The sequence below is a fragment of the Oncorhynchus clarkii genome, chromosome 4, assembly GCF_045791955.1.
Source record: "Oncorhynchus clarkii lewisi isolate Uvic-CL-2024 chromosome 4, UVic_Ocla_1.0, whole genome shotgun sequence".
Taxonomy (NCBI): Eukaryota; Metazoa; Chordata; class Actinopteri; order Salmoniformes; family Salmonidae; genus Oncorhynchus; species Oncorhynchus clarkii.
The window spans coordinates 56,421,583-56,449,280 of record NC_092150.1 but is presented as its reverse complement, the minus strand read 5'-3'; the positions used below and the strand labels follow the sequence as shown (position 1 = coordinate 56,449,280).

Genomic DNA, 27,698 nt, shown 5'->3' with positions numbered 1-27,698 from the left:
AGTGTGTCTACTAATTCATCCACCACAAGCAACTGACAAGTCAAGGGCACTGTAAACATGGGTTAACCTAAAACACCTCCCTTATTGTCCAATTAAGTGGCAACGAAGATTGAATTTCTCACACATCTGCCGGGAATGACAGTGGTACACAGTTCCCTACAAAGAATGGGCAGGAATGACCTTGGAGACTCGGTGTAATTTTACACAGCAAGACAACAAAACATCTCACAATGGGATTCCAACAGCACTGGGTCATTTGACAAAACATGTCTGCCCCTGCTACACTCAAACTGGCACTCAAAGAAAATAAAAGAAAGAAGAAATTGCACCCTCGTCCACTTAAAAAAAAAAACTCATTCAGCTCTGTAAGGCTGCAGTTGTGTGACAGCAGGAAGGAAGGAAGCAGAAAGTGACGTTTTTTTTCCACTGTTGCCTTGATTGGCTCTTCATAAGAATCTGTCTCTCTCAGGGTGACCACTCATAAGCACAACGCTGCACTGAGGTAAGACCCTGTCTTCATCTGACTTTAACCTTCTGGGGGAGATGCTGTTTTAGGAGGACACGGTTCATGCAGCTGGTAACTGTTCTTCAGTAAGTGCCACCAGTGATGTTCATTGTTAGATTATTATTATTGTTAGATTCTAATTTTATGGATAAAATAAAGAAACTAGCGTATTCCTTTGAGGTGAACTCCTCAGCTCGGTAGTCTGCTTAAACTTTGCTGTGTGATGATTAGGAGTCAATCCTTCCAGTGGCATCCACAGTTTAGGCCTATTGATTGACTGTCATTCCTGTGTATTTCGTTACAGTTTAGTTTAGTAGTTCGCTAAAGAGGTACATGACCTACAGCATCTAAAGGGCAAGGATTTGTCTTACTGGCTGTGAGCATTGTGTTTGACATTTTATTTTATTCTCAATCTGGTGCAAAGCAATGCATAGATTTCTATTGTGCTTGTTACATTTGATATCACTTTGTGTTGTCAAAGTCACACCATTAAATATCTCCATTGTCCTACTAAACACTTTAAGCATGCTAGCGATCAATCATTTCAATGGGGGAAAGGAATGACTATTTTATTGAATGGTAGGTTACTATTAGGTATCAGACGTTTCCATTGTCTAGCGTACGCAGAGATCAATGGCCATAGTTCTGTATGAGTGTTGAGTGAATGTTATCATTGTAAATGTATTTGGAAATATGGGGGTTATCTGCGAAGCTCACAAAGGACGCTGCATCGGAAAGCTGACCAGAACTGCCTCAGCTGACCAAACACGAGCAGTACCAGACAGGTCAAACAGTCACAGCACAGTCACAAAGCTCTGTGTTTGGACTGTGTGACCAGACAATAGGTACAGACTTTGAGATCAAAGAGCTTTCAATGGTGATGAGGCAATGGTTAACTAAGGGTCAGACAGAGACAGACTATACTGCGCTTGGAGCTCCTCTTGTGTGAGGAACAGTGTTGGGGTCAATTCCATTTCCCCAGTGGGAAATTAGTGAATTGAAAAGGAATTTCCCTCAACCCTGGGTGAGAAATGCAACCTATTCCGAGGATCTTTATTTGGTATCTGTGATGATCTGTGAATATGCAGAAAGGGTGGAGTCCTCTGTTGCTATGTACATCTCTTTGGCAGAGTTGAGTGGTGCCTGTATTGGTTAGTAGCAAGCTAACTCAGGGCTTCCAGGAAACATCTATCTGCTAGGGAAATGTGTCAGAGGGCCCCATGTGAGTTTAGTGCAGTTCTCACAGCAGACAGACAGACAGATACACACACACACACACACACACACACACACACACACACAGAGTCAGGTGTCCCCTTACTGTCACTTCTGTGGTGGTATGCGAGCGGGTCACTGTCACTTCTGGGAAGTCATCATCCCCGTTTAACCACACTTAAGCTGAATCATGGTGGTCTAACTTGTGCTTGTGTTCATGAAATGAGTGCATTTCACCATGACAGTTGAAATGTAAGTCAGAAACTGACTGGCATTTGCCATTCAAATTTAGCACTGCCAATGGCATTGAAGTCAGACTAAAGCAGGGGCTCCCAAGTTCTTTGCCCTCGACCCCATTTTGAAATCAGAAAATTCTTGCGAAACCCGACCATGTGAAAAAATATGTAATTAACAGACAGTTTACTTTTTTACTTGTGTCTATGACAGTCAATTGAAAACAGTCTAACAGTACTTCTGATCGTCTTCTCTACTCAGCATCACATACGTTTATTGTGGGGCTATAACAGTCAATTGAAAACATTCTAACAGTACTTCTGATCGTCTTTTCAACTCAGCATCACATACGTTTATTGTGGGGCTATGACAGTCAATTGCAAATGAGTCTGACATAATGTCTCTTACCTCACCACCACCAATGAGATGGTGGGTGTGCTTGATGCATGTCAAGTCAGAACTTCACAAAGTTAGGGGACGTGGTCGACAGCGCACACCTCATCTCTGCAGTCACATCCGGCCTTGGATCAATATTTAGTTTTAATGTAGACAAGAGCACAGAATCCAGCTTCACACAGATATGAGCTGGCGAAGTGTAGCCTACCATGAGTTTGATGTTGCTTTCAAGACAATTGGGAATTCTGAGAAATATGAGGTCAAATCATGGCTTTAATGATCTTTAGGTCGGAAAGGCAGAGCTCTAGAAACAGGCCAGAGTTCCCGAATTGGAATTCTGAGTTGGATGACCTTTCAAAACAATCTTCCCAGTCAGAGCTTGTTTCTTTCCGAGTTCCTAGTTGTCTTGAACGCACTAAAGTCGGAAGTTTGAGATTTCCCAGTTCCCAGTTCCGAGTTCCCAGGTGTCTTGAACTCTGCATTAATGATCAGAGAGAGACGGCAGGGTATTCCCTTTGAGTCAGGAACCAAAACTCCTTCGTAATGAGAATTAATTGTCTGCAGCATTTGGTCACATGACAGCTTGATCAACTGTTCGATTTCACTTACCAGCATGTCAACTGAACTAGGATCACAGTCAAACAAATTGGGAAGTAGTTCCCAAAGTGCTCTTCCAAGCATTAGAGGTGAGCAGTCATCACTCTTGCGGGACACATACTGATGCTGTTTTCTGTTATTTTCTTTTCATTACACAGAAAGTCAACCAAGTCTTTATTTATTTATTTTTTTACATCCATTGTGAATGACAACCGTTCCTCTATCAATGCAAAAAATTGTTCCAACACTCCCCCTCAATAACCACCAAGCCTTGGTGTGAAATAAAACATTGTCATGCTCTGATCTCATATCTCCACATAGTTTTGTTAACAGGCGTAGATCCATTTGGAGAGCATAAGCTGGAGAGTTTTTGAGTCGTTCAGTCAGTTTCCTCCTAAGTTTAACAGTGTTATCTGACAAAGGTACTGATGTGAGTTTCTGTACCTCTACATTTCACCAGGGGTACAACTTTGGTTTAAGAAGTGGGGGGGAACATCATTATTTTTTTGTCCACTCGGATAAACACTTCACACAGCCTACCCGACCGCTCGGAGACATCCGCATGGTCCTAAACTACACCATTGCCTCGTTTTGTATCACATTCCAATGATAAAATTGGGGCGGACAAAAATGCAATTTCAGAATGTGTGGGGGGGCCATGTCCCCCATGTCCCCAGTGAAAGTTGCGCCCCTGGTTTTAACCATATCAATTGCAGCGGTGATATCAAAGTCTCTGCAAGAGTGTGTGGTTTCATAGCGTAGCAGGCATAGCCATTCACCGTGGGAATGATTCAAGAGCGACTGTCAAGTACAGCCTTTTCCCATGATCTAAAGGCACTCTCTGGTTGAATTGTATCTTTTAGATTTGAACCATTGTCATTTAGACTTTTAAGGTTAACCACATTACAATGATTCTGAGATACAAAGATGATATTATTAAGAGAATGCCAAGAGTGTGCAAAACTGTCAAGGCAAATGGTGGCTACTTTGAAGAATAAAACAAATCTCAAATTTGTTTAACACTCTTTTGGTACCTACACGATTCCATGTGTTATTTCAAAGTTTTGATTTCTTCACTATTATTCTACAAATTTGGGGCAAAATGGCTTAAGGACAACAAAGTCAAGGTATTGGAGTGGCCATCACAAAGCTCTGACCTCAATCCCATAGAAAATGTGTGGGCAAAACTGGAAAAGCGTGTGCGAGCAAGGAGGCCAACAAACCTGATTCAGTTAAACCAGCTCTGTCATGAGGAATGGGCCAAAATTCCCCCAACTTATTGTAGGAAGCTTGTGGAAGGCTACCCAAAACGTTTGACCCGAGTTAAACAATTTAAAAGCAATGCTACCAAATACTAATTGAGTGTATGTAAACTTCTGACCCACTGGGAATGAGATTTTATTTATTTCATCAATCTTTGGCATTTCACATTTTTTAAATAAAGTGGTGATCCTAACTGACCTAAGACAGGGAATTTTTCGTAGGATTAAATGTCAGGAATTGTGAAAAACTGAGTTTGAATGTATTTGGCTAAGGTGTATGTAGTAATATATAGTTATATATAGTGCATTCAGAAAGTGCATTTCAGACCCCTTGACTTTTTCCACATTTTGTTACTTTACAGCCTTATTCTAAAATGGATTATATGACATTTTTTTCCCTCATCAATCTACACACAATACCCATAATGACAAAGTGAAAACAGGTGTTTTGAAATGTTTGCAAATGTATTAAAAAACAGAAATACCTTATTTACATAACTATTCAGAACTTCTGCTATGAGACTCGAAATTGAGCTCTGGTGTATCCTGTTCCATTAATCATCCTTTAGATGTTGCTACAACTTGATTGGAGTCCACCTGTGGCATATTCAATTGATTGGAAATGATTTGGAAAGGCACACACCAGTGCATGTCAGAGCAAAAACCAAGCCATGCGGTCGGAAGAATTGGCCGCACAGATCTGGGGAAGGGTACCAACACATTTCTACAGCATTGAAGGTCCCCAAGAGCACAGTGGCCCCCATCATTCTTAAATGGAATCCTTTCTTAAATGGAATCATCTAGAGCTGGTCACCCGGTCAAACTGAGCAATCAGGGGAGAAGGGCCTTGGTCAGGGAGGTGACCAAGAACCCAATGGTCACTCTGACAGAGCTCCAGAGTACCTCTGTGGAGATGGGAGAACCTTCCAGAAGGACAACCATCTCTGCAGCACTCCACCAATCAGTTCCTTTATGGTAGAGTGGCCAGGCGGAAGCTACTCCTTAGTAAAAGGCACATGACTGCCCTCTTGGAGTTTGTCAAAAGGCACCTAAAGGTCTTTTAGATGATTAGAAACAAGGTCTGATGAAACCGAGATTGAACTCTTTGGCCTGAATGCTATGTGTCACGTCTGGAGGAAACCCGGCACGGCTCATCACCTGGCCAATACCATCCCTACAGTTGAAGCATGGTGGTGGCAGCGTCATGCTGTTGGGAGGTTTTTCAGCGGCATGGACTGGGAGACTAGTCAGGATCGAGGGAAAGATGAACGGAGCAAAGTACATCATGATCCTTGATGAAAACCTGCTCAACAGTGCTCAGGGCCTCAGACTGGGCGAAGGGTCATTGTTCCAACAGGACTATGAACCTCAGCAAACAGCCAAGACAGCACTGGAGTGGCTTCGGGACAAGTTTCTGAATGTTCTTGAGTGGCCCAGCCACTTGAACCAGATCGAACATCTCTGGAGAGACTTGAAAAAAGCTGTGCAGCGATGCTCCCCGTCTAACCTGACAGAGCTTGAGAGGATCTGCAGAGAAGAATGGGAGAAACTCCCCAAATCAGGTGTGCCAAGCTTGCACCGTCATACCCATGAGACTCAAGGTTGTAATCGCTGTTTTTTTTTTAAACCTGTTTTTCCTTTGACATTGTGGGGTATTGTTTGTAGATTGATGAGGGGAAAAAATGGTTTAATCCATTTTAGAATAAGACTGTAACATAACAAAATGTGGAAAAAGTCAAGGGGTCTGAATACGTTCTGAATATATATTTTTTACATGTATTTATTAGTGTTTTTTACATTTTCCTGTGACCCCATTTTCCTAACAGATGAGCCCTAGTTTGGGAACCTCTTGGAAAAGACAGCATTTGAAAATGCCTCATAAGAACTTTACAAACCCAACTTGAACACCCTGCACCCCAAAGAAACAATGTGGGAGATATGTTTGCATAGGAACAACTGGAGTATAACTATGTTATTATACCATTACTTTTTGTTTTGACTGGGGCGGCAGGGTAGCCTAGTGGTTAGAGTGTTAGAGTGTTGGACTAGTAACCGGAAGGTTGCAAGTTCAAATCCCCGAGCTGACAAGGTACAAATCTGTCGTTCTGCCCCTGAACAGGCAGTTAACCCACTGTTTCTAGACCGTCATTGAACATAAGAATTTGTTCTTAACTGACTTGCCTAGTTAAATAAAGGTAAAACATTTAAATAAATTGCCTTGAAACATTTAAATAATGCTCAATCATTAAACATGATTTGATAGAAGAAAACAAAGCTGCTACTGGTTTGTTACACGCTCTCTGCTACAGCCTTTAAAGGCCTATTTGACCACTGATGGACAAAGTGCAGCCTGCCTTTAAAAGCATATAAAGTCAGAGTCTCCTGTTCACTCCCTCTCTGAGACGTAAGGATAAAGCTTCCCAAATGGAACCATATTCCCTATACAGTGCACTTATTTTGAATAGGGCCCATGCGGCTCTGTGAACAAGTGAACAATGTAGGGAATAGGGTGCCATTTGGGACATAAAGACACTGCTGCTTCCCCTTTGGGCCCTAATCACATTTGACACTGATTGTTTACAGTGGCCCTCTGCTGCCCTGGAAAATGGCAGAGACAGACATTTATCTACCAACACAGGGTGGCATCCAGTCACTGATAAGCTCTTTCCCCCTTTCTCTCCATACTTCACATCCCCACTTCCAAACAAAAATATACTCGCTCTGAGAAAATAAAATAGATGCTTCGGTCATTAATAATGCAGCGGTTGGCATTTGGTTGACGTGTGTGTGTGTGTGTGTGTGTGTGGTCCTGCTTTGGGCTGCCTTCAATGAAGCATTGCTACAGTACTGTAACAGCGGTAGGCAGCTTGCTGTGAGAGGAGCGTTCTGGGCCCTGTGGCCGGACCAAATGTGATTTACTATTCTGAGCAAAGCACTGTGACTTTGACGTCGTAGGAGGAAATGAATGTACAAGAGTCGGGAGGAAGGGCGAGAAACGTTAAATTGGTTATCAAATGAATCTGATACTGTAGCACTTTCTATGCACAGCATCTAATTCTAAAGTATATCATATGACATTGTATTTGTTGGTATTTCATTGTTCTGCCTTAGTGAGTGGGCCGTTATTGGGAGGACTACAATGACTGACTGACTGGTTGCTCTTTTCTTGTCCTAGTGAGCAAAGTGTACATCAGTCATCGGACTTTGAGAAGAGGATCCCTGCAACTATAGCTCAAAGTTTACACTCCCTGTCTGTCACTCTTTAGATAGGTGCAACACTATGAAGGGGCTAGAGAGCAGCACGTAAGAGGTGGGGCGGGTCACCGGAGCAGAAACATTGAGGACCAATCCATATTGAGGTCTGTGATGCGAAGCGGAGAAAGCTTCTGTGAATATCGTGACGGAAGATGGGATGTCTTTGACTGTGCAGCGAAATGAACATGACCTTCATTCTGCCCTGAGTCTAGTAACAAGTAAAGACTTTGTCCAGCTTGTAGAAGCATCCGGTACCTAATAGAAAGAAACAGAAGGTGGAACAAAGGGAGGAGAGAGAAGGAGAGATTGGAGAGGTAGAGTGTGGACGAGAGAAGAAGAAAAATAAGAAGAGTACAGAGTGGAAGTGAGAGAGAGAAAGAGACCCATTTTTCAAGATGGATCTGAGTCTGCTCAAGGCTCTGGAACGAGAGAAGGTTCTAGAGGTTCTTCAGAGGGACAGACTTCTGCGCAGCACGGAGGAGGACAGGATCAGGTAAACAATATTATTCACATTAAGCCAAGTGTTTCACATTTACTGCATGAACACTGTACAACAACTCCCCTTTGAGGGGTTTTCAGGATCTGTGGAGACTGTGACAATAACAATGATGCCCCTCAAAATAGGATTCATTGTTGTTGTTTTATGGTTTATTAGAAATTATGAGGCAGTCAATCTGAATGAATGCAGCAAAGCAGCTACTTCAACAATGTACAGAAAATACGGATGTAAAGAGGACTGTAAGTACAGTTGTTAAAGCACTGCCGTCGCTACTGTAACTCCACCTGCCACCATCTGCTTTTACAGGAGGCTGAAGATGGAACTACAGGACATCCGGAGGAAAGGTGCAAAGAGTTTTGCCCGGCAATACAGCGAGAGGACGTGCGCCCGTTGTCAGAGGCCACTGGGCAAGTTCTGGAACTCGGGCGCTGTGTGCCGAGGCTGCAGTCACCGCATCTGCAACAAGTGCCGCGTGGGCGTGTCCATGCTGGACTGGAAGTGCACCGTCTGCCACGCCTACAGGTAGGACGCATTTCAATGCCATAACATAGATGTCCTGTCAGCGCCGTAACATAGACTTTTATGTTGTTACTATAACATATACCTTTATGTTAGTGCAATAACATACACTGTCATGCCAGTGCCATAACATAGAATGTCAACACTATAACCGTGGTTGACTGTGATATTGACTAACATTTTTATTGTTGTAATCCTCTAATCCTTATCAATGATTAAGGCGTTTTAACTTATTAAGAGAATTAACTGACAACAGGTACAGTATTTCCTTTGTAGTCTAAACAAAGATTAATTCATCTAAAATCCACTTCTCAGAGAGGTGAAGTTCAGGTCTGGGGAGTGGTTTGTAGAAGAGAGGGCCAAGAAATTTCCACCTGATGCAGGTTTGTTTCCTATGCTCCTCACGTGCCCCATTCACTCCTAATTAATATGCATAATTCACTCATAAATAATATGCCTTATATATTAAAAAAATACAGCTATACAATACTTGTTAAATAATACCTCATACAGGAATATGTATTTTCAGTTGTTTGCTTAGTGATCTTCTACATCAGCTGACTTTGACTAAATAATGCATTGTTGATTCTCTGCTACGACATTGCCTGGGAGAGTGGGAGAAAGTCCACAACAGCAATATTAAATTGTGTGTGTACTCAGTGCTGTTTCTAGACATATGCAACATACAGTGCCTTCAGAAAGTATTCACACCCTTAGACTTTTTCCACATTGTGTTGTGTTACAGCCTGAAATTAAAATGTATTAAATTGCATTTATTTTTTGTCACTGGCCTACCCCATAAAGTCAAAGAGGAATTTGTTGTGGTAATTTCCTGTATTACTAAATGAGGAGAGTTTACAAACCACACACAAGTCAGAGTTATTTAAACTTCATCTTTAATTATATGAGCTTCACCATAGCCCTGTGACTCTCAGATCAATTCAGTGTCTATAAATGAATTCTGAGAGTGTCAACATAATGGCAACTGAGATCTTTTATAGCAAAGATCCACCCCTCTCAACTTACATGACAAACCACAGATCTCAGGAACTCTTCACAAAGGGCCTTTTACGTAAAAAAGCAGTATCCCATAGCCAGATAGCATTAGCTATAAATGATCGTTCAGTTTGGTCTCTAAAACGAGATTCTAATCTCATTCCTGGTACTTCATAGTACCAAGACATTTCCTCGCTATCTGGAATGCTCTTTAGGCTTTATTACCCAAAGACATGGTAAATCTCCTCTGTCAGTGCTATCTCATAGAGGCCCATCCTCAGTGGAACACACACAATATTCTGTCAAATAAAACAACCATTCTAATGCAATACAAAGATTATAAAATGATCTTACAAGCACTATAACATAATCTTGCAATTTTCCACGACATCTCCCCATCACATGGTTTAACAGATACATTCACATATAAAGACAATGTTCAATTCTGACTTCTCCCTTTCTGATATTCTGCATATTACCAGACATGTAAAAGACAAGCCTGACCTCTCCCCTCTCTGGGCCCCAAGTGACTTTTCCCTAGAGAAGAAAGGAAAATGCAACTGCCGACAGTATAATACAAAAAAAGACATCCTAATGACAAGTATCTCACATAAGCATATTATGAAAGTACAGTGCCTTGCGAAAGTATTCGGCCCCCTTGAACTTTGCGACCTTTTGCCACATTTCAGGCTTCAAACATAAAGATATAAAACTGTATTTTTTGTGAAGAATCAACAACAAGTGGGACACAATCATGAAGTGGAACGACATTTATTGGATATTTAAAACTTTTTTAACAAATCAAAAACTGAAAAATTGGGCGTGCAAAATTATTCAGCCCCTTTACTTTCAGTGCAGCAAACTCTCTCCAGAAGTTCAGTGAGGATCTCTGAATGATCCAATGTTGACCTAAATGACTAATGATGATAAATACAATCCACCTGTGTGTAATCAAGTCTCCGTATAAATGCACCTGCACTGTGATAGTCTCAGAGGTCCGTTAAAAGCGCAGAGAGCATCATGAAGAACAAGGAACACACCAGGCAGGTCCGAGATACTGTTGTGAAGAAGTTTAAAGCCGGATTTGGATACAAAAAGATTTCCCAAGCTTTAAACATCCCAAGGAGCACTGTGCAAGCGATAATATTGAAATGGAAGGAGTATCAGACCACTGCAAATCTACCAAGACCTGGCCGTCCCTCTAAACTTTCAGCTCATACAAGGAGAAGACTGATCAGAGATGCAGCCAAGAGGCCCATGATCACTCTGGATGAACTGCAGAGATCTACAGCTGAGGTGGGAGACTCTGTCCATAGGACAACAATCAGTCGTATATTGCACAAATCTGGCCTTTATGGAAGAGTGGCAAGAAGAAAGCCATTTCTTAAAGATATCCATAAAAAGTGCCGTTTAAAGTTTGCCACAAGCCACCTGGGAGACACACCAAACATGTGGAAGAAGGTGCTCTGGTCAGATGAAACCAAAATTGAACTTTTTGGCAACAATGCAAAACGTTATGTTTGGCGTAAAAGCAACACAGCTGAACACACCATCCCCACTGTCAAACATGGTGGTGGCAGCATCATGGTTTGGGCCTGCTTTTCTTCAGCAGGGACAGGGAAGATGGTTAAAATTGATTAGAAGATGGATGGAGCCAAATACAGGACCATTCTGGAAGAAAACCCAATGGAGTCTGCAAAAGACCTGAGACTGGGACGGAGATTTGTCTTCCAACAAGACAATGATCCAAAACATAAAGCAAAATCTACAATGGAATGGTTCAAAAATAAACATATCCAGGTGTTAGAATGGCCAAGTCAAAGTCCAGACCTGAATCCAATCCAGAATCTGTGGAAAGAACTGAAAACTGCTGTTCACAAATGCTCTCCATCCAACCTCACTGAGCTCGAGCTGTTTTGCAAGGAGGAATGGGAAAAAATTTCAGTCTCTCGATGTGCAAAACTGATAGAGACATACCTCAAGCGACTTACAGCTGTAATCGCAGCAAAAGGTGGCGCTACAAAGTATTAACTTAAGGGGGCTGAATAATTTTGCACGCCCAATTTTTCAGTGTTTGATTTGTTAAAAAGGTTTGAAATATCCAATAAATGTCGTTCCACTTCATGATTGTGTCCCACTTGTTGTTGATTCTTCACAAAAAAATACAGTTTTATATCTTTATGTTTGAAGCCTGAAAAGTGGCAAAAGGTCGCAAAGTTCAAGGGGGCCGAATACTTTCGCAAGGCACTGTAAATAAAACATCTTATTTATCAATGTTACGTAACTAATTCTGATTCAGCTACGACAAAATATGTTTTTCTGAATTTGTACAAATTTATGAAAAATGTGCTTAAAAGTCACATAATAAGTTGCATGGACTCACTCTGTGTGCAACAATAGTGTATTACACAATTTTTTTTAATGGCTACCTCATCTCTGTACCCCACACATACAATTATTTGTTAGGTCCCTTAGTCGAGCAGTGATTTTCAAACACAGTTTCAACCACAAAGGACAGGGAGTTTTCCAATGCAAAGAAGGGCACCTATTAGTAGATGGGTACAAATTGAAAAACAGACATAGAATATCCCTTTGAGCATGAAGAAGTTTTGAATTACTCTTTGGATGGTGTCTCAATACACCCAGTCACTACAAAGGAAACCGCTCAGGGATTTCAGCATGAGGCATGGTGACTTTAAAACAGTTACAGAGTTGAATGACTGTGATGGGAGGAAATTGAGGATGGATCAACAACACTGTAGTTACTCCACGTTACTAACCTAATTGACAGAGTGAAAAGAAGGAAGCCTGTACAGAATAAAACATATTCCAAAGCATGCATCCTGTTTTCAAGAAGGCACTAAAGTAATAAAAAAATGTAAATGTGGCAAAGCAATACACTTTTTGTCCTGAATACAAAGCGTTGCTAGCTGCTTATCAAGTTTGCTGGGTTTTCTTGAGGGCCTGAACGCATACCGCGACGCGGTCTGGAACTGCAAGGATTAATAGCGTAACCTACGTTGCTACCATGACAATGACCAAAACCCGTGGGAGTACCGTTGAAGACAATGGTGTCTGTCTATCACATGTGAAGGACCTTTTAAACACAAGCAGTTGTTACAACAACAAGAAAATAGCTTGAAGTGTTGTGTCCAAATACTGGTGTCAACTAGTAAACTAATAAAATAATGGATGACATGACCAAAGAGGCCCAGTTTGCAGTTCTCCCACGGTCAGCTCGATGAGTTTAAACAGAATAGCAAGATTACAACAGTCTGTAAGTCATTGAGAGAGGATATCAGTTCTGTATGTGAATCCATGATAACAAGGACGGAGAAATCAGATTATGTCGAGGGACAATCAAGTTGGAACAACGGTGTTGAGGACGGAATTGCAGAATCTCCACATGAGACCTGGACATAGTCTGAGGACAAAGTGAGGGAAATGATCTTGCAGAAACTGAAGATGGACCACAGGAAGATTTAGGTGGAGATTCATGAAATCAATAACTTGTTAACATCAGACAACATTAATATATTAGCCATTTCTCACTTAGATAATTCATTTGATGTTACAGCAGTAGCAGTACCAGGATATAACATCTTTAGAAGACACAGGAATGCTTATGAGAGAAGTGTTGCTATATATATATATTCAGAGCCATATCCCTGTAATACTTAGAGAAGATCTCATGTCAAGTGCTATTGAAGTGTTGTGTTTGCAGGTTCACCTGGCACATCTAAAGCCTTTTCTTTTGGGGTGTTGCTATATAGGCCACCAAGTGAATGTGTGAAATGCTTGATAGTGTATGTGATGTAAACAGAGAAGTCTACTTTCTCAGGGACCTGAATATAGACTGGTTTTCATCAAGCTGTCCACTTGAGGAAACTTCTCACCGCAACTAGTGCCTGTAATCTGGTAAAAATTATTAATCAACCTACCAGGGTATTTACTAACACTACAGGAACAAGATCATCCACATGTATTGATCACATTTTTACTAATACTGTAGAACTTTGTTCTAAAGCTGTATCCGTACCCATTGGATGAAGTGATCACAATATGGTGGCTATATCCAGGAAAGTCAAAGTTCCAAAAGCTAGGCCTAAAATAGTGTATAAGAGATCATACGAAATATTTTGTTGTGACTCTTCTGTGGATGATGAAATTACTTCGTATAATTATTGATAAACATGCACCTATTAAGAAACTGACTGTCAGAACTGTTAAGGCTCCATGGATTGATGAGGAATTGAAAGACTGTATGGTTGAAAGAGATGGGGCAAAAGGAGTGGCTAAGTCTAGCTGCACATCTAACTGGTTGACTTACTGCAAATTGAGACATTTTGTGACCTAAACCTCTTGAGACGAGGGGGCAGTATTTTGGATGAAAAACGTACCCAAATAAAACTGCCTATTTCTCAGGCCCAGAAGCTACAATATGCATATTATTAGGTTAGGATAGAAAACACTCTAAAGTTTCCAAAACTGTCAAAATATTGTCTGTGAGTATTACAGAACTGATATTGCAGGCGAAAACCTGAGTAAAATCCAACCAGGAAGTGCTGTTTTTCTGAAACCTTTCTGTTCAATTGCATGCCTTCCCTCCATTTAAAAGGATATCAACCAGATTCCTTTCCCTATGGCTTCCACATGGTGGGAACAGTCTTTAGACATAGTTTCAGGCTTTTCTTCTGAAAAATGAGCGAGAATGATTACATTGCGTCAGTGGATAGCTGGGTGTCCTTAGATTTTTGCATGCGCTAGCAGCTTGGAGCAGACCTTTTCTCTCTCTCTCCCATTGAAAAAGCTACCGTCCGGTTGAAATATTATCGATTATTTATTGTAAAAACAACCTGAGGATTGATTATAAAAAACGTTTGACACGTTTCTACGAACTTTACGGATACTATTTGGAATTTTTGTCTGCCCGTCGTGACCTGCATGAGCCTGTGGATTACTCAACAAAACGCGCCAACCAAATGGAGGTTTTTGGATATAAAAATAATCTTTATCGAACAAAATGAACATTTATTGTGTAACTGGGAGTCTCGTGAGTGTAAACATCCGAAGATCATCAAAGATAAGAGATTCATTTTATTGCTTTTCTGACTTTTGTGACCAATCTACTTTGCTGCTAGCTGTTTGTAATGTTTTGTCTGCTGAGAGAGCTGTCCTAATGCTTGGTATGCTTTCGCTGTAAAGCTTTTTTGAAATCGGACACGCCAGGTGGATTAACAACAAGCTAAGCTGTGTTTTGCTATATTGCACTTGTGATTTCATGAAAATTAAATATTTTTTGTAATTTAATTTAAATTTGGCGCTCTGCAATTCAGCGGATGTTGACGAAAATTATCCCGCTAAAGGGATCGGTGCGCCAAGAAGTTAACTTAAAATAAGAAACTGTATTGGGAAGCTGAGATCAATTATATAAAGAATGATGGGAAAAACTTGGAGTATTTTCAATGAAATTAGGTTCAGAAAGATGAAATCAGATGGCATATTCATCACAAAACCATTTCATGTTGCCAATTATTTGGGGTAAACTTAGGCAGGAAATGCCAACAACAAATCATACTCATGCATAAAAAACAAATAATGAAAGAAAAGCATTGTAAGTTTGATTTTTGTAGTTAGTGTGGAGAGGTGGAATTTTTTTTATTGATCAATAATGAGAAACCTCCTGGCATTGACAAGATAGATGGAAAGCTACTGAGGATGGTAGGAGTGTCTACAGAGTCAGCTATCTGTCAAATCTTTAATCTGAGCCTAGAGGTAAAAAAAAATTGTCCTCAGGCCTGGAGGGAAGCCAAAGTCATTCCACTACCCAGGAGTAGTTAAGCTACCTTTACTGGTTCTAACAGCAGACCTATCAGCTTGCTGCCAGCTCTTAGCAAACTGGAAGTGACTCATCTTTTGAAAGCTCTGCGTTCCAATGCATCCCTATTAAGCAGTGAATGGGCTATCAACCAGATTACATTTTCTACGTATGCCCCAAGGTGTCTAAAGCATTGTGACGTAGTTTTACGCATTTATGTTGAAGAATACCCTACCCGTAAGCGGCTACATTGCGCAAGTGGTCACCTGATGGCTCTCAGAGTGATTCTCGCGTAAAATACAGAGGTAGCCATTATTCCAATCGGTCCTACTGAAAACCCAATTGCACCCGGTGGATATATTATCGAATAGATATTTTAAATCACCTTGAAGATTGATTATAAACAATGTTTGCCATGTTTCTGTCGATATTATGGAGCTAATTTGGAATATTTTTCGGCTTTTTCGTGACCGTAATTTCCGGTCGATTTCTCAGCCAAACGTGAAGAACAAACGGAGCTATTTTGCCAACAAAAATAATATTTCTGGAAAAAATTAACATTGGCTATAAACTGGGAGTCTCGTGAGTGAAAACATCTGAAGCTCATCAAAGGTAAACGATTTAATTTGATTGCTTTTCTGATTTCCGTGACCAAGTTACCTGCTGCTAGCTGGACAAAATGCTATGCTAGGCTATCGATACATTTACACAAATGCTTGTCTAGCTTTGGCTGTAAAGCCTGTTTTGAACATCTGAGATGACAGGATGATTAACAAAAGGCTAAGCCGTGTCTCAGTATATTTCACTTGTGATTTTTATGAATAGGAATATTTTCTAGGAATATTTATGTCCGTTGCGTTATGCTAATTCTTGTCAGTCGATGATTACGCTCCCGGACCAGGGATGGGGAGTCACTAGAGGTTAATCCCTCCGCAGTGTCCTATTTAAAATAAGCTTTACGGCGAAAGCACCACAAACGGTTATGTCACAAAAACACACACAGCCATTTTCCAGCCAAAGAGAGGAGTCACAAAAAGCAGAAATAGAGATCAAATTAATCACTAACCTTTGATGATCTTCATCAGATGACACTCATAGGACTTCATGTTACACAATACATGTATGTTTTGTTCAATAAAGTTCATATTTATATGCAAAAATCTGAGTTTACATTGGCGCGTTATGTTTAGTAGTTCCAAAACATCCACGGATTTTGCAGAGAGCCACATCAATTTACTGAAATACTCATAATAAACATTGATAAAAGATATAACTATTAGGCATGGAATTATAGATACACTTCTCCTTATTGCAACCGCTGTGTCAGATTTCAATTGCACACCATGCAATAATCAGATTACAGTGCTCAGACAACATATCAAGCCATACAGATATCCGCCATGTTGTGGAGTCAACAGAAGTCAGAAATAACATTATAAATATTCACTTACCTTTGATGATCTTCATCAGAATGCACTCCCAGAAATCCCAGTTCTACAATAAATGTTTGATTTGTTCGATAACATCCATAATTTCTGTCCAAAAATCTCCTTTTTGTTTGCATTTAGCCCAGTAATCCAAATTCATGACACGCAAGCAGACAAAAAGTCAAAAATCTCCGTTACAGTCCGTAGAAACATGTCAAATGAAGTATAGAATCAATCTTTAGGAAGTTTTTAACATACATCTTCAATAATGTTTCAACTGGAGAATTCCTTTGTCTTCGGAAATGCAATGGAACGCAAGCTAACTCTCACGTGAACGTGTGTGATCAGCTCATGCCACTCTTCCAGACCACTTACTCATTCATCTCCCATTCCCCCCTCCTTCACAGTAGAAGCATCAAACAAGGTTCTAAAGACTGTTGACATCTAGTGGAAGCCTTAGGAAGTGCAATTTGACCTCATAGACACTGTATATTCGATTGGCAAAGAGTTGAAAAACTACAAACCTCAGATTTCCCACTTCCTTGTTGGATTTTTTTCTCAGGTTTTTGCCTGACATATGAGTTCTGTTATACTCACAGACATCATTCAAACAGTTTTAGAAACTTCAGAGTTTTTTCTATCCAAATCTAATAATAACATGCATATATTAGCAACTGGGACTGAGTAGCAGGCAGTTTACTCTGGGCACCTTATTCCTCCAAGCTACTCAATACTGCCCCCAGCCATAAGAAGTTTAAAGAGAAGGGCACTCAACATGCACTGCAATGACACAAATGACTGATGATTGGTTTAAATAAATTGATAAGAACCTTATTGGAGCCGTGCTGTTAGATTTCCATGCAGCCTTTGATATTATTGACCATAACACATGTGTTTTCTCAACAACAGGTTAAGGTTTAACAGTCTCTGCCATATTGTGGATTCAGAGCTATCTATCTCATAGAACTCAGAGTGGTTTCTTTAATGCAAGCTTCTCTAATGTCAAACATGTAAAGTGTGGTGTACCACAGGGCAGTTCTCTAGGGCCTCTACTCTTTTCTATTTTTACCAATTACCTACAACTGGCATTAAACAAAGCATGTGTGTCCATGTATGCTGATGATTCAACCATATACGCATCGGCAACCACAGCTAATGAAGTCAATGAATCCCTTTTGGAATGGGTGGCCAGTAATAAACTGGTCCTGAACATCTCTAAATCTAAGAGGATTGTATTAGGTACAAACCATTCCCTGAGTTCTAGACCTCAGCTGAATCTGCTAATGAATGGTCTGGCTGTTGAACAAGTTGAGTAGACTAAATTACTTGGCGTTACCTTAGATTGTAAACTGTCATGGTCAAAATGTATAGATTCAATGGTTGTAAAGATGGGGAGAGGTCTGTTCGTAACAAAGAGATTCTCTGCTTTTTTGACACCACACTCCAAAAACCAAGTCCTGCAGGCTCTAGTTTTGTCTTATCTTGAATATTGTCAAGTCGTGTGGTCGAGTGCTGCAGGGAAAGACCTAGTTTAGCTGTAGCTGGCCCAGAACAGAGTGGGATGTATTGCTCTTCATTGTAATCATCAGAGAGCTAATATTAATACTATGCATGCCAGTCTTTCTTGGCTGAGAGTTGAGGAAAGACTGACTGCATCACTTCTTGTTTTTATAAGAAACATTAATGTGTTGGAAAATCCAAATTGTTCGCATAGTCAACTTACAAACAGCACTGCCACACACACTTACCCCACCAGACATGCCACTAGGGGTCTTTTCACAGTCCCCAGGTCCAGAACAAATTCAAGGAAACGTATAGAGTCATGAGTGCAAGTGAAGAACAAACATGGTTTATAAAATGATTAAAGAAACACATCATGACACAACGCCTCTCCCCCATGTTACCTACTTGTGTGTACAGTATGTACTGACATGCAGTGGTGGAAAAAGTACTCAACTGTCATACTTGAGTAAAAGTAAAGATACCTTAATAGAAAATGACTCAAGTAAAAGTAAAAGTCACCCAGTAAAATTATACTTGAGTAAAAGTCTAAAGGTTACAGTTTTGACTTAAATCTACTTGAAAATCTATGAGAAGACCTCAAAATGACTGTCTAGCAATGATCAACAACCAATTTGACAGAGCTTTAAGAATGTTGTAAAGTATATTGGGCAAATGTAGCACAATCCAGACAGACACACAGCTGTAATAGCTGCCAACGGTGATTCTAACACGTACTGACTTAGGAGGTTGAATACTTAGACATAGTGGTGTTTTATAAAAAATAAAAAATAAATTGTTAAGACCATTGACTAAAAAAAGACAAATCCATTTTAATCCCACTTTGTAACACAACAAAATGTGGAAAAATTCAAGGGGTATGAATACTTTCTGAAGACACTGTAAGTGTCGTTTAGGGCCCTGCAGCAAAATGAGTAGAATTGCATGAAATTAGTTTTAAAACTGCTAAATGTTCTCTCTGTCCCACGGCAAAATATGTAGAATTGCAGAAAATGATAGAAACAGCCCTGTGTGGACTACTGTTGGAAGCTATAGCAATATTCTAATACTTTACAGATATGCATGAGACTATTGGGGAGAAACTACTGAAGTCCTACCAGAGGTTGAGGTAAGTTGATGAGCGGTCTTAATTTATTCATTTACACAAACGTATTCTATGCTGCTGTATTATGTGACCGTACAGTCTGGAAGACTGAAGATATAGACACAGTTAGATGCAGATATGTACACAGAGGATACCAAACATTAGGAGAACCTTCCCTTTTTGCCTTGGGCATGGACTCTACAAGGTGTCGAAAGCGTTCCACAGGGATGCTGGCCCATGTTGTCTCCAATGCTTGCCACAATTGTGTCAAGTTGGCTGGATGTCCTGTGGACCATTCTTGATACACACAGGGAGACGGTTGAGCGTGAAAAACCCAGCAGCATTGCAGTTCCTGACACAAATCGGTGCGCCTGGCGCCTACTACCGTGCCCCGTTCAAAGGCACTTAAATATTTTGTTTTGCCTATTCACCCTCTGAATGGCACACAGACACATCTCAATTGTCTTAAAGACTTAAAAAATCCTTCTTTAACTTGTTTAACCTTCATCTACACTAATTGGAGTGGATTTAACAAGTGACATCAATAAGGCATCATAACTTTCATCTGGATTCACCTGGACTTACTATGTCTTGGAAAGAGCAGGTGTTCTTAATGTTTTGTGAACTCAGTGAACATGACCAATAATAAAAACATGTCATTTCATTAGAAATTGGTGGGAAAACAGTGCATTGTATGGATAGGGGCAGGTGAAAACAATGAATACAGTGTCATGTAAATTGCATTCTCTGTGTGCATTTCATTTCCTAGTCATATAGCAGTCGTGCCGCCAACCCCTCCACCCTATTACGACGGTCTATCCGTTAGCAGATCAGGGGTAAGGTTTTGTTTCATAAACCACAATTCTGATTTGGTCTGTCAAATGTGTTATCAATAATTTAGTGATTTGATGATATCTAGGGACTGAATAACTCCTTGAAAAAACCCTTCACCAAGTCTATGGAGGATCTGATGGTTTCCCTCACCAGCCACATGAGAAGTAAGTGATCCGTTTCAGTATCGACGAAGGTCTCTGGCAGAACAAGGCGTTTCATATATATTTGAATATGTGTTGGCTAATTTGAAGTACATCTTGGGGAGAAAGAAAGGATCCAATAAAGGATGTCAAAACAGCGACACATTTCCTCTGAAAGTTATCACAAAACGTATCTTAATGTTGATAAGCTATCCTTATGCATAGTCATGGTGCTAAGGAAACTGCACCTAGGCAACCAGATAAGGTATGATATTTATAGTGTGGCTTGTTCACAAGCAGCACGTCAGAAGTGCTACATTATGTATGGAGACGGTCTGTGTGTGTTATTGATCATACCTTTCGGGTTCCAGGGTTCTCCAGATCACAGGAGGATGTGCGAGTGGAACAGGATCTGCTTACAGTGTACAATAGACAGGGACAGAGTGCTGGCCAGAAAAGCCTCTCTGACACGAACATCAACAAATCCACCAATGTAAGAGAAACCAAATAAAAATCAACCCCTCAACTGTGTGTAAAAGTATTACACTCTGATGTCAGAGTCCACATAAAAGAGATAAAGCAAAGAGACCCCCCCCCCCCCCCCCCCCTACATGTGAGTGAGATATTTATCATATTATGACACTGACAATTATTTCAGACAGGAGAGACTTTAGGAAAACAGCAACTGTAGCAACACCTTGTGACCTTATCAAGAGGTTCAAGCATCTTGGTGTACTGCCTCCGATGTTGGACTGATTCCCAGGTTCAAGTCCTGGTGACGCTACCCCCGAATTCACCACAATATGAATAAAAAGTGTGCAATTTATAACAGACACAACTTCTCTCCTCACAGCTAACCAAAGGCCCAAGTCTTCCCAACCTGTTCAGGAGGAGCCGAAATGACGACCAAAGCGGTTCCTCATCGGGGGCTGAGGAGGACATTTCCCTCGGCTCAGAGTACTTAGGGGGAAAGAGGGTCAGTTGAGTGGCCTGATGATGAAGAGAGAGAAATTAAGATGAAACCTTGCGACATAGCAGCTTATGCAAAACATCCTGTAGCTTCACAACTCCTTTGACATTTGATCAGATACAGATTGTTGTTACTGTTTGTTATGTGGTTACCAAGTCTTTTTCATATCTTGCAAATCTGGCAAAGAAGCGAGAGATGAATACATCCAAAACATCTGCATGCTTAATTACAGAATAGACCTGCATAGTCTATCTGCTGTCATAGCGTTCTTTTAAAGCTGTAATGTGACATTTGATCTGTATTACAGGGCAGTAGTGCTAGTAGCACTGGTACAGACTGTGATCTCTCGGAGATCAGCAGTGTGATGGGAGAGCTAGAGCTCGCCATCGCCTTCAACGACCTCACTTCCTGCCTGGAGATCACAATCTGCGGCTGCAGAAACTTGGCCTATGGAGATCTCAAAAGGAAGAAGTGTAATCCGTAAGCAGTATTACTCAATACACTAGTTCAGGGTTTCCCAAACTCAGTCCTGGGCAACACCACCCCCCACCCCTGGGTGCACGTTTAGGTTTTTGACCTAGCACTACACAGCTGATTCAGATAATCAAAGTTTGCTGTTGAGTTGGTTATTTGAATCAGCTGTGTAGTAATAGGGCAAAAACCAAAACGTGCACCCAGGGGGGGCCCCAGGACCGAGTTTGGGAAACCCTGCACTAGATCATAGAAATGACAGGAGGCTGGTGAGGGGAGGACGGCTCATAATAATGGATGGAACGGAGCGAATGGAATGGCATCGTGTGTTTGATGTATTTGATACCATTGCCCTGATTTTGCTCCAGCCATTACCATGAGCCTGTCCTCCCCAATTAAGGTGCCACCAACCTCCTGTGATAGAAATAGATGGACTACCCATCATGGGAACGTTGACTTGAATGGGGAGGCCCATTCTAGTAATTCTATGCCTATGACACCAGATTATTACTCTCTGGTGTATTGTGAACCATTAGCATATTATATCTCCTTATCTTGTACTGTATGTCACCCTCATGGGCAGGTATGTAAAGGTTTATCTACTGCCGGAGAAGTCTCAGAGCACCAAACTGAAGACGACTGTCAAGAGGAACACGACGGATCCCATTTATAATGAAGTTTTACAGGTAAGGAGAAAAATCTCTGTCATATTCATTAGGAAACACTACAAAATATAGTCAAAATAGTGAAATAGTCTGCACTGTTAAGGAATCCCCTGTATTTCACCCACCAATGTGTTGTATTCCCTGTTACACAGTGCCAGATGGAGCGCCCCCTGTTGTCCAGGAGTACTCTGCAGGTGTCTGTGTGGCACTATGGGACTCTGAAGAAGGTGTTTCTGGGAGAGGTTCTCGTCCCTCTGGAGGGGTGGATGTTTGAGGAGAGCAACACCCAGGGCTCCAGCTGGTACCCCCTGTGTCCCAAGGTAGGATATAACGGCTGATCATTAAGCAATGTTCACAAAATACCCTTTGATATCTCTATGAATAAATGTATTTAAACACAGTTCGCTGTGTTGGTTAGGGGGGTATGTCTCTTCTCTCTCTCTCTCACGTGCTCGCGCTCTCTCTATAGCCCGAGAGCCCAGAAAGGAGTAGAGTAGAGCAGGATACAGCAGGAGAACTCCTGGTCAGAGTGAAGTTCAGCTCCATGTCCCAGCCGTCCTGGGTTTGCCACACAGATGGTAGGCTGGCTCTCTACAATTCATTGCCTCACACACTTGGTGCTGTACATTGTGTTTTTACAGCAGTAGGGGTCAGATGATCCCTTATATTGAAATTAGCTGGTTTTCTTTCTTTCTCCACACAGAGGTTCACATTGGACCACATGACGTTGGCCAACTGACTGTTCTCGTCACTGGTGTCAAAAACCTACCCACTAAAGCAAACACCTGTCAGAACACCTATGTTAAAGGGTAAATATATGACTAGTGTGTGGGTTTGCTGGGGTGCGATATTGTTGTGTGTACTGGTGTATTTTTGTTTCTACTTATGTGTGTTCATCTACTATACAGTTAGGTGTGTGTGTGTGTGTGTGTGTGTGTGTGTGTGTGTGTGTGTATAGAGTTAAACAAGGAAATGTCTCAGTCGTGGGGACATTTCCCACGTCCCAATGAGGAAACAAGCTATTTTAAGTTTACAATTAGGTTTAGAATTAAGGTTAGCGTAAGGGTTTAGTGGTTAGGTTTAGGGTTAGGAATTAGAGTTAGAGGAAATAGGATTTTGAGGATAGAACAAAATGTTAAATCTATATATTGTGTGTGTTTTAGGTGCTTGACTCTCCCCGGGTCCAGGGAGCTGGTCCTGAGGACCCCTGTCCTGAAGAAGAAGCCCAGTCCAGAGTGGTCTCACCAGCTGCTCTTCAGCAGGGTCACACATTACGACCTTCAGATCTGCACTCTGGAGCTGGACCTCTGGAACCATATCCCCTTCACCTTCTCAGACCGTCTCCTGGGCTGGGTTAGAATGGAAGCTGGTAAGATGACCTGTCTGTCAATGACCTTTACAGTTATACAGTAGATTTGAATCAGTTTGCATGAAAATGAAAGGGCCTAACTGGAAAAGTTTGACCAGGCCTATACAAGGGGATGAAATAGAATAGAAGTTACCAACTCCAGTTCTCCGAAATGTCAGACAGTCTGAGTCGAACATCAATGAGAATTGAATGAATCACACTAATAGAACTTTAAGAAAAGCCATTTGAGGAAACAGATTTCACCTATTTCTTTAGGTATCGAGGGAACTCTCTTCTGTATATCCATCCCCCGCTCTCTTTGGGGAGTCTATGTAGAAAACTATGGGAGAATCTCAATTGCATACAGTGCATTCTGAAAAAGTTCAGACCCCTTGACTTTTATCCACATTTTGTTACGTTACAGCCTTATTCTAAAATGGACTAGATTGACACGGGGAAAAAACAATCTAAACACAATACCCCATAATGACAAAGCAAAAACAGTTTTTTTGACATTTCTGCACATTTATCATAAATAAAAAACAGAAATATAACATTTACAGAGGAATTCAGACCCTTTACACAGTACTTTGCTGAAGCACCTTTGGCAGTGATTAAAGCCTCGAGTCTTCTTGGGTATGACAGTACAAGTTTGGCACACCTGTTTTTCGGGAGTTTCTCCCATTCTTCTATGCAGATAATCTCAAGCTCTGTCAGGTTGGATGAGGAGCATCGCTGCACAGCTATTTTCAAGTCTCTCCAGAGATGTTCGATCGGGTTCAAGTCCAGGCTCCGGCTGGGCCACTCAAGGACATTCAGAGACTTGTCCCAAAGCCACTCCTTGCTTTGTCTTGGTTGTGTGCTTAGAGTTGTTGTCCTGTTGGAAGGTGAACCTTCACCCCAGTTTCAGGTCCTGAGCACTCTGGAACAGGTTTTCATCAAGGATCTCTCTGTACATTGCTCCGTTCATCTTTCCCTCCATCCTGACTAGTCTCCCAGTCCCTGCCGCTGAAAAACATCCCCACAGCACGCTAATTGGAGTCCACAAACAATGGAACCAGGATGCACCAGAGCTCCATTTCGAGTCTCATAGCAAAGGGTCTGAATACTGTTCATTTCTATGAATTTACAAAAATGTATAAAAACGGTGTTTGCTTGTGTAGATTGATGACATTTTTTAAAATCCATTTTAGAATAAGGCTGTAACGTAACAAAATGTGGAAAAAGTCAAGGGGTCTGAATACCTTTCGAATGCACTGTACCTCTTGCCTCTTTCTAAAAGCCCAGTGGATGAGGAAGCTAGAGGTCTCTCCCCTCTGACCTTCCCCAATGGGTTTTGAGAAGGTGAGGAGAGAGGACGCGAGGAGTATGCAATTGAGATTCTCCCTGTTTGTGAGAAGCTAGGAAGGACTGATGTCACTGACCTTGCACTCTCTGTTAACCTTGTGTCTCCCAGGGTCGTCATGGCAACTGGTGCTGCAGATGCCCAACATGTGGCATGACTTCAGTTTACCCATGCAAGCCAATGTCAACAGCAGGAGAACATGATGTCAACAGAAAAGCCCGTCGCCCCATATGAACAGTCTCAGTACATGAACGCTACCTTTAGTGCAAATGGAGCTATCAGGCCTGCACTCTGTGAAAGTCCCTCCAGTTAGATATTTACCTACCATTTGATGACTTATGTATTAAAGGGATGTTCCACTCAAAATGAAACCTATTGTTTTTATATTTCTATGTTCAAAATACAACCCAACATTGTTTTTTATACTTTCCTTGGGACATCGGCAACAACTGAGGTGTGGGAAATCATGTTAGATTGTATTTTGAGTGGAATGTGCTTTAAGCATGCTCACCTCATTTCTTTAGTGAGTCATTGTGCGGTGACTGTATACAAGTGTTTTTCATCTATTCCTTCTGGTCCTTTCTATTTATGAGTTTCTGTTATAATAAAAAGGAACATTTGCCTCAAGACAGGACAAAAATCAGAAAGTGAAATCACAGTACGAAGCTGTAATCATAATCTTTATTGCCAATATGTTGAACACCTCGTTATAAAATCCAGTTTAAATAAAGGACTGCGGCAGCACTGTGCATCGTCATCGGTTACATGGTCAGTAAAAACTAGTCTAGTACACATCCAGAGAAAGGAGAGTCAATGGCGAGATGGGACTGAAGCCTCTAGTGGGGTTACAACCACCAGCATGTGCTGAACTGGTTAAAATGTCATAACTTAATTTCAACTAGTTTCTGGTTGGAATGACATTGTTTCAACCAGTTTTGGGTGATGTCATAACATACTGACTAAAAACATGTCATCCTCACTTAAGAGTGACGTGATTGGGAACAAAGGGAAAAAGGATACATGTAAATATTTTTGTATAAGCACAGTGCTCCTGGAGAATATGCATCTATGCCTCGGAAATTCTGCTAGCTACCGTGAACTGCATGGCAAAAATCTAAAGGTCCTATAGGATCTCCTTATCCTGATTTGATGACATGCAACAGAATATTTAATTAAAGGCCCAGTGCAGTCAAGTGATTTCCCTGTGTTTTAAATATATATTTCCACAGAGGTTGGAATAATACTGCGAAAATGATAATACCCTTTTAGTGTGAAAGCAGTTTGAAAAGACCATCTGAAATTTCAGCCTATTTTGATGGGATGGAGCTTTGGCCTTTCCATGGTGACATCACCATGCAGTAAATTAGTTAATAGACCAATAAGAAAGAGTTCCAAACCAAAAGCTGGTTTTCGGTCTCCACTCAGACCACTCCCAGACAGTCCTAGCAAAATTGTTGCTTGAGAAATTGATCTTTGAAGCTATTTTTGACCATATTAATTTAAAACAGTCAATTGATACCCAGAAAAAATTTGATAGAGATTTAAAAAAAGGTCCAATGCAGCCATTTAAGAAAAAAAAGTTAGAATATACAAATAAATCTCTTTAATTTAATGATCTAAAAGAAAACCTTATGAAACAATTATGTTGGTCGATATAGAACCTTTGATACATAGAAAATGTTCTCATGATCATTAGAATAGCAAAAATATACAAACCAAGATTAAATGATCCATATACCGTATAAATATTAAACTATTCATGATTTTCAAGCTACTGTATAACAATATTAAACATAAATGAAGTGTTCAAAATATGATGGAAAAACAGAACATAGTACACTTTTCTGAGAGTAAGAGGAAAAGTTTCATTATACTGTATTTTCCCCTATTTTCTCCCCCATATCGCTCTTTTTCAACATTCCACAGCATTTAAGAAACATCAAAAGCGAGGGTTTAGTCCCACTACTCATCATCACACCTTTGGTTAAAAACAATGGTGATTGATTTGATCGCATCAAATTACATACAATCAAAACACAAAAGAAGATTTGTTATGCTAAAAGGAAAGAAGATTTGGCACTAGTAAGTTCTCTTACAAGACTTTGAAAAGCCCCCCCTGCCTGACAGTTTATTAAAGAAGTTAGGGAGCTAAGGAGTAACTACTGTAGTAAAAGTGGCGATGCAGATGTGTGTCACTCACTCTTTATACAGCTCTTGTAGGTGTGATGAATTCACTAATGTAAGTCGCTCTGGATAAGGACGTCTGCTAAATGACTAAAATGTCAAATGTTTGTGCACTCACGTGCATGTGTGTCTGTCTTTGTGTCTGTGTGTGTGTGTGCGTGCGTGTAGCAGTGGAGGGATTAGTTCAGACACTATTCAGAAAGGGTATGTGGCTGTGAGGCCCTCGTGGCCTAGGGAAAAGGGCCCTCTTATAAGGCCTCAAACTCGTCGATTCTCTGCTTGGTGTTGCCTGATCGGATCTGCCGCAGGGTCTTGTACTTGTCCCGGCCGGCGCGCACATTCTCTGTGTGGAGCAGGTCGTTCTGGGTATGCTTAGTGTCGTCACGCGCCTGGGCCAGCTCCGAGCTCAGGGC

General features: G+C 41.0%; 2 protein-coding genes across 2 annotated transcripts in view; one reads left to right on the top strand and one right to left on the bottom strand.

Annotated features, from left to right (window-relative positions):
- Window positions 1-476: 476 nt before the first annotated feature.
- Window positions 477-26,294, top strand: LOC139406971 (synaptotagmin-like protein 3). The gene is made up of 16 exons (XM_071150189.1): window positions 477-591; window positions 7,385-7,957; window positions 8,270-8,485; window positions 8,798-8,865; window positions 19,301-19,352; window positions 20,098-20,164; window positions 20,248-20,326; window positions 20,674-20,795; window positions 21,156-21,278; window positions 21,580-21,752; window positions 22,327-22,429; window positions 22,561-22,728; window positions 22,878-22,986; window positions 23,112-23,217; window positions 23,572-23,777; window positions 25,213-26,294. Exons 2-16 carry the CDS (start codon window positions 7,860-7,862, stop codon window positions 25,302-25,304), a joined length of 1,782 nt encoding a protein of 593 aa, XP_071006290.1. The 5' UTR covers window positions 477-591; window positions 7,385-7,859; the 3' UTR covers window positions 25,305-26,294.
- LOC139406970 (ezrin-like) overlaps window positions 25,769-27,698 on the bottom strand; it is a 56,673-nt gene continuing 54,743 nt past the window's right edge. The window contains exon 15 of the mRNA XM_071150188.1: window positions 25,769-27,698. Coding sequence (XP_071006289.1) covers window positions 27,534-27,698 — 165 coding nt within the window. The 3' untranslated portion in view covers window positions 25,769-27,533.

Bases quoted from the DNA above. Each gene is read 5' to 3' on its own strand.
- LOC139406971 (XM_071150189.1), top strand. From the start codon at position 7,860: ATGGATCTGAGTCTGCTCAAGGCTCTGGAACGAGAGAAGGTTCTAGAG. The intron at 8,866-19,300 runs GTTTGTTTCCTA...AATACTTTACAG, and splicing joins GAAATTTCCACCTGATGCAG to ATATGCATGAGACTATTGGG. The intron at 20,327-20,673 runs GTAAGTGATCCG...TTCGGGTTCCAG, and splicing joins CCTCACCAGCCACATGAGAA to GGTTCTCCAGATCACAGGAG.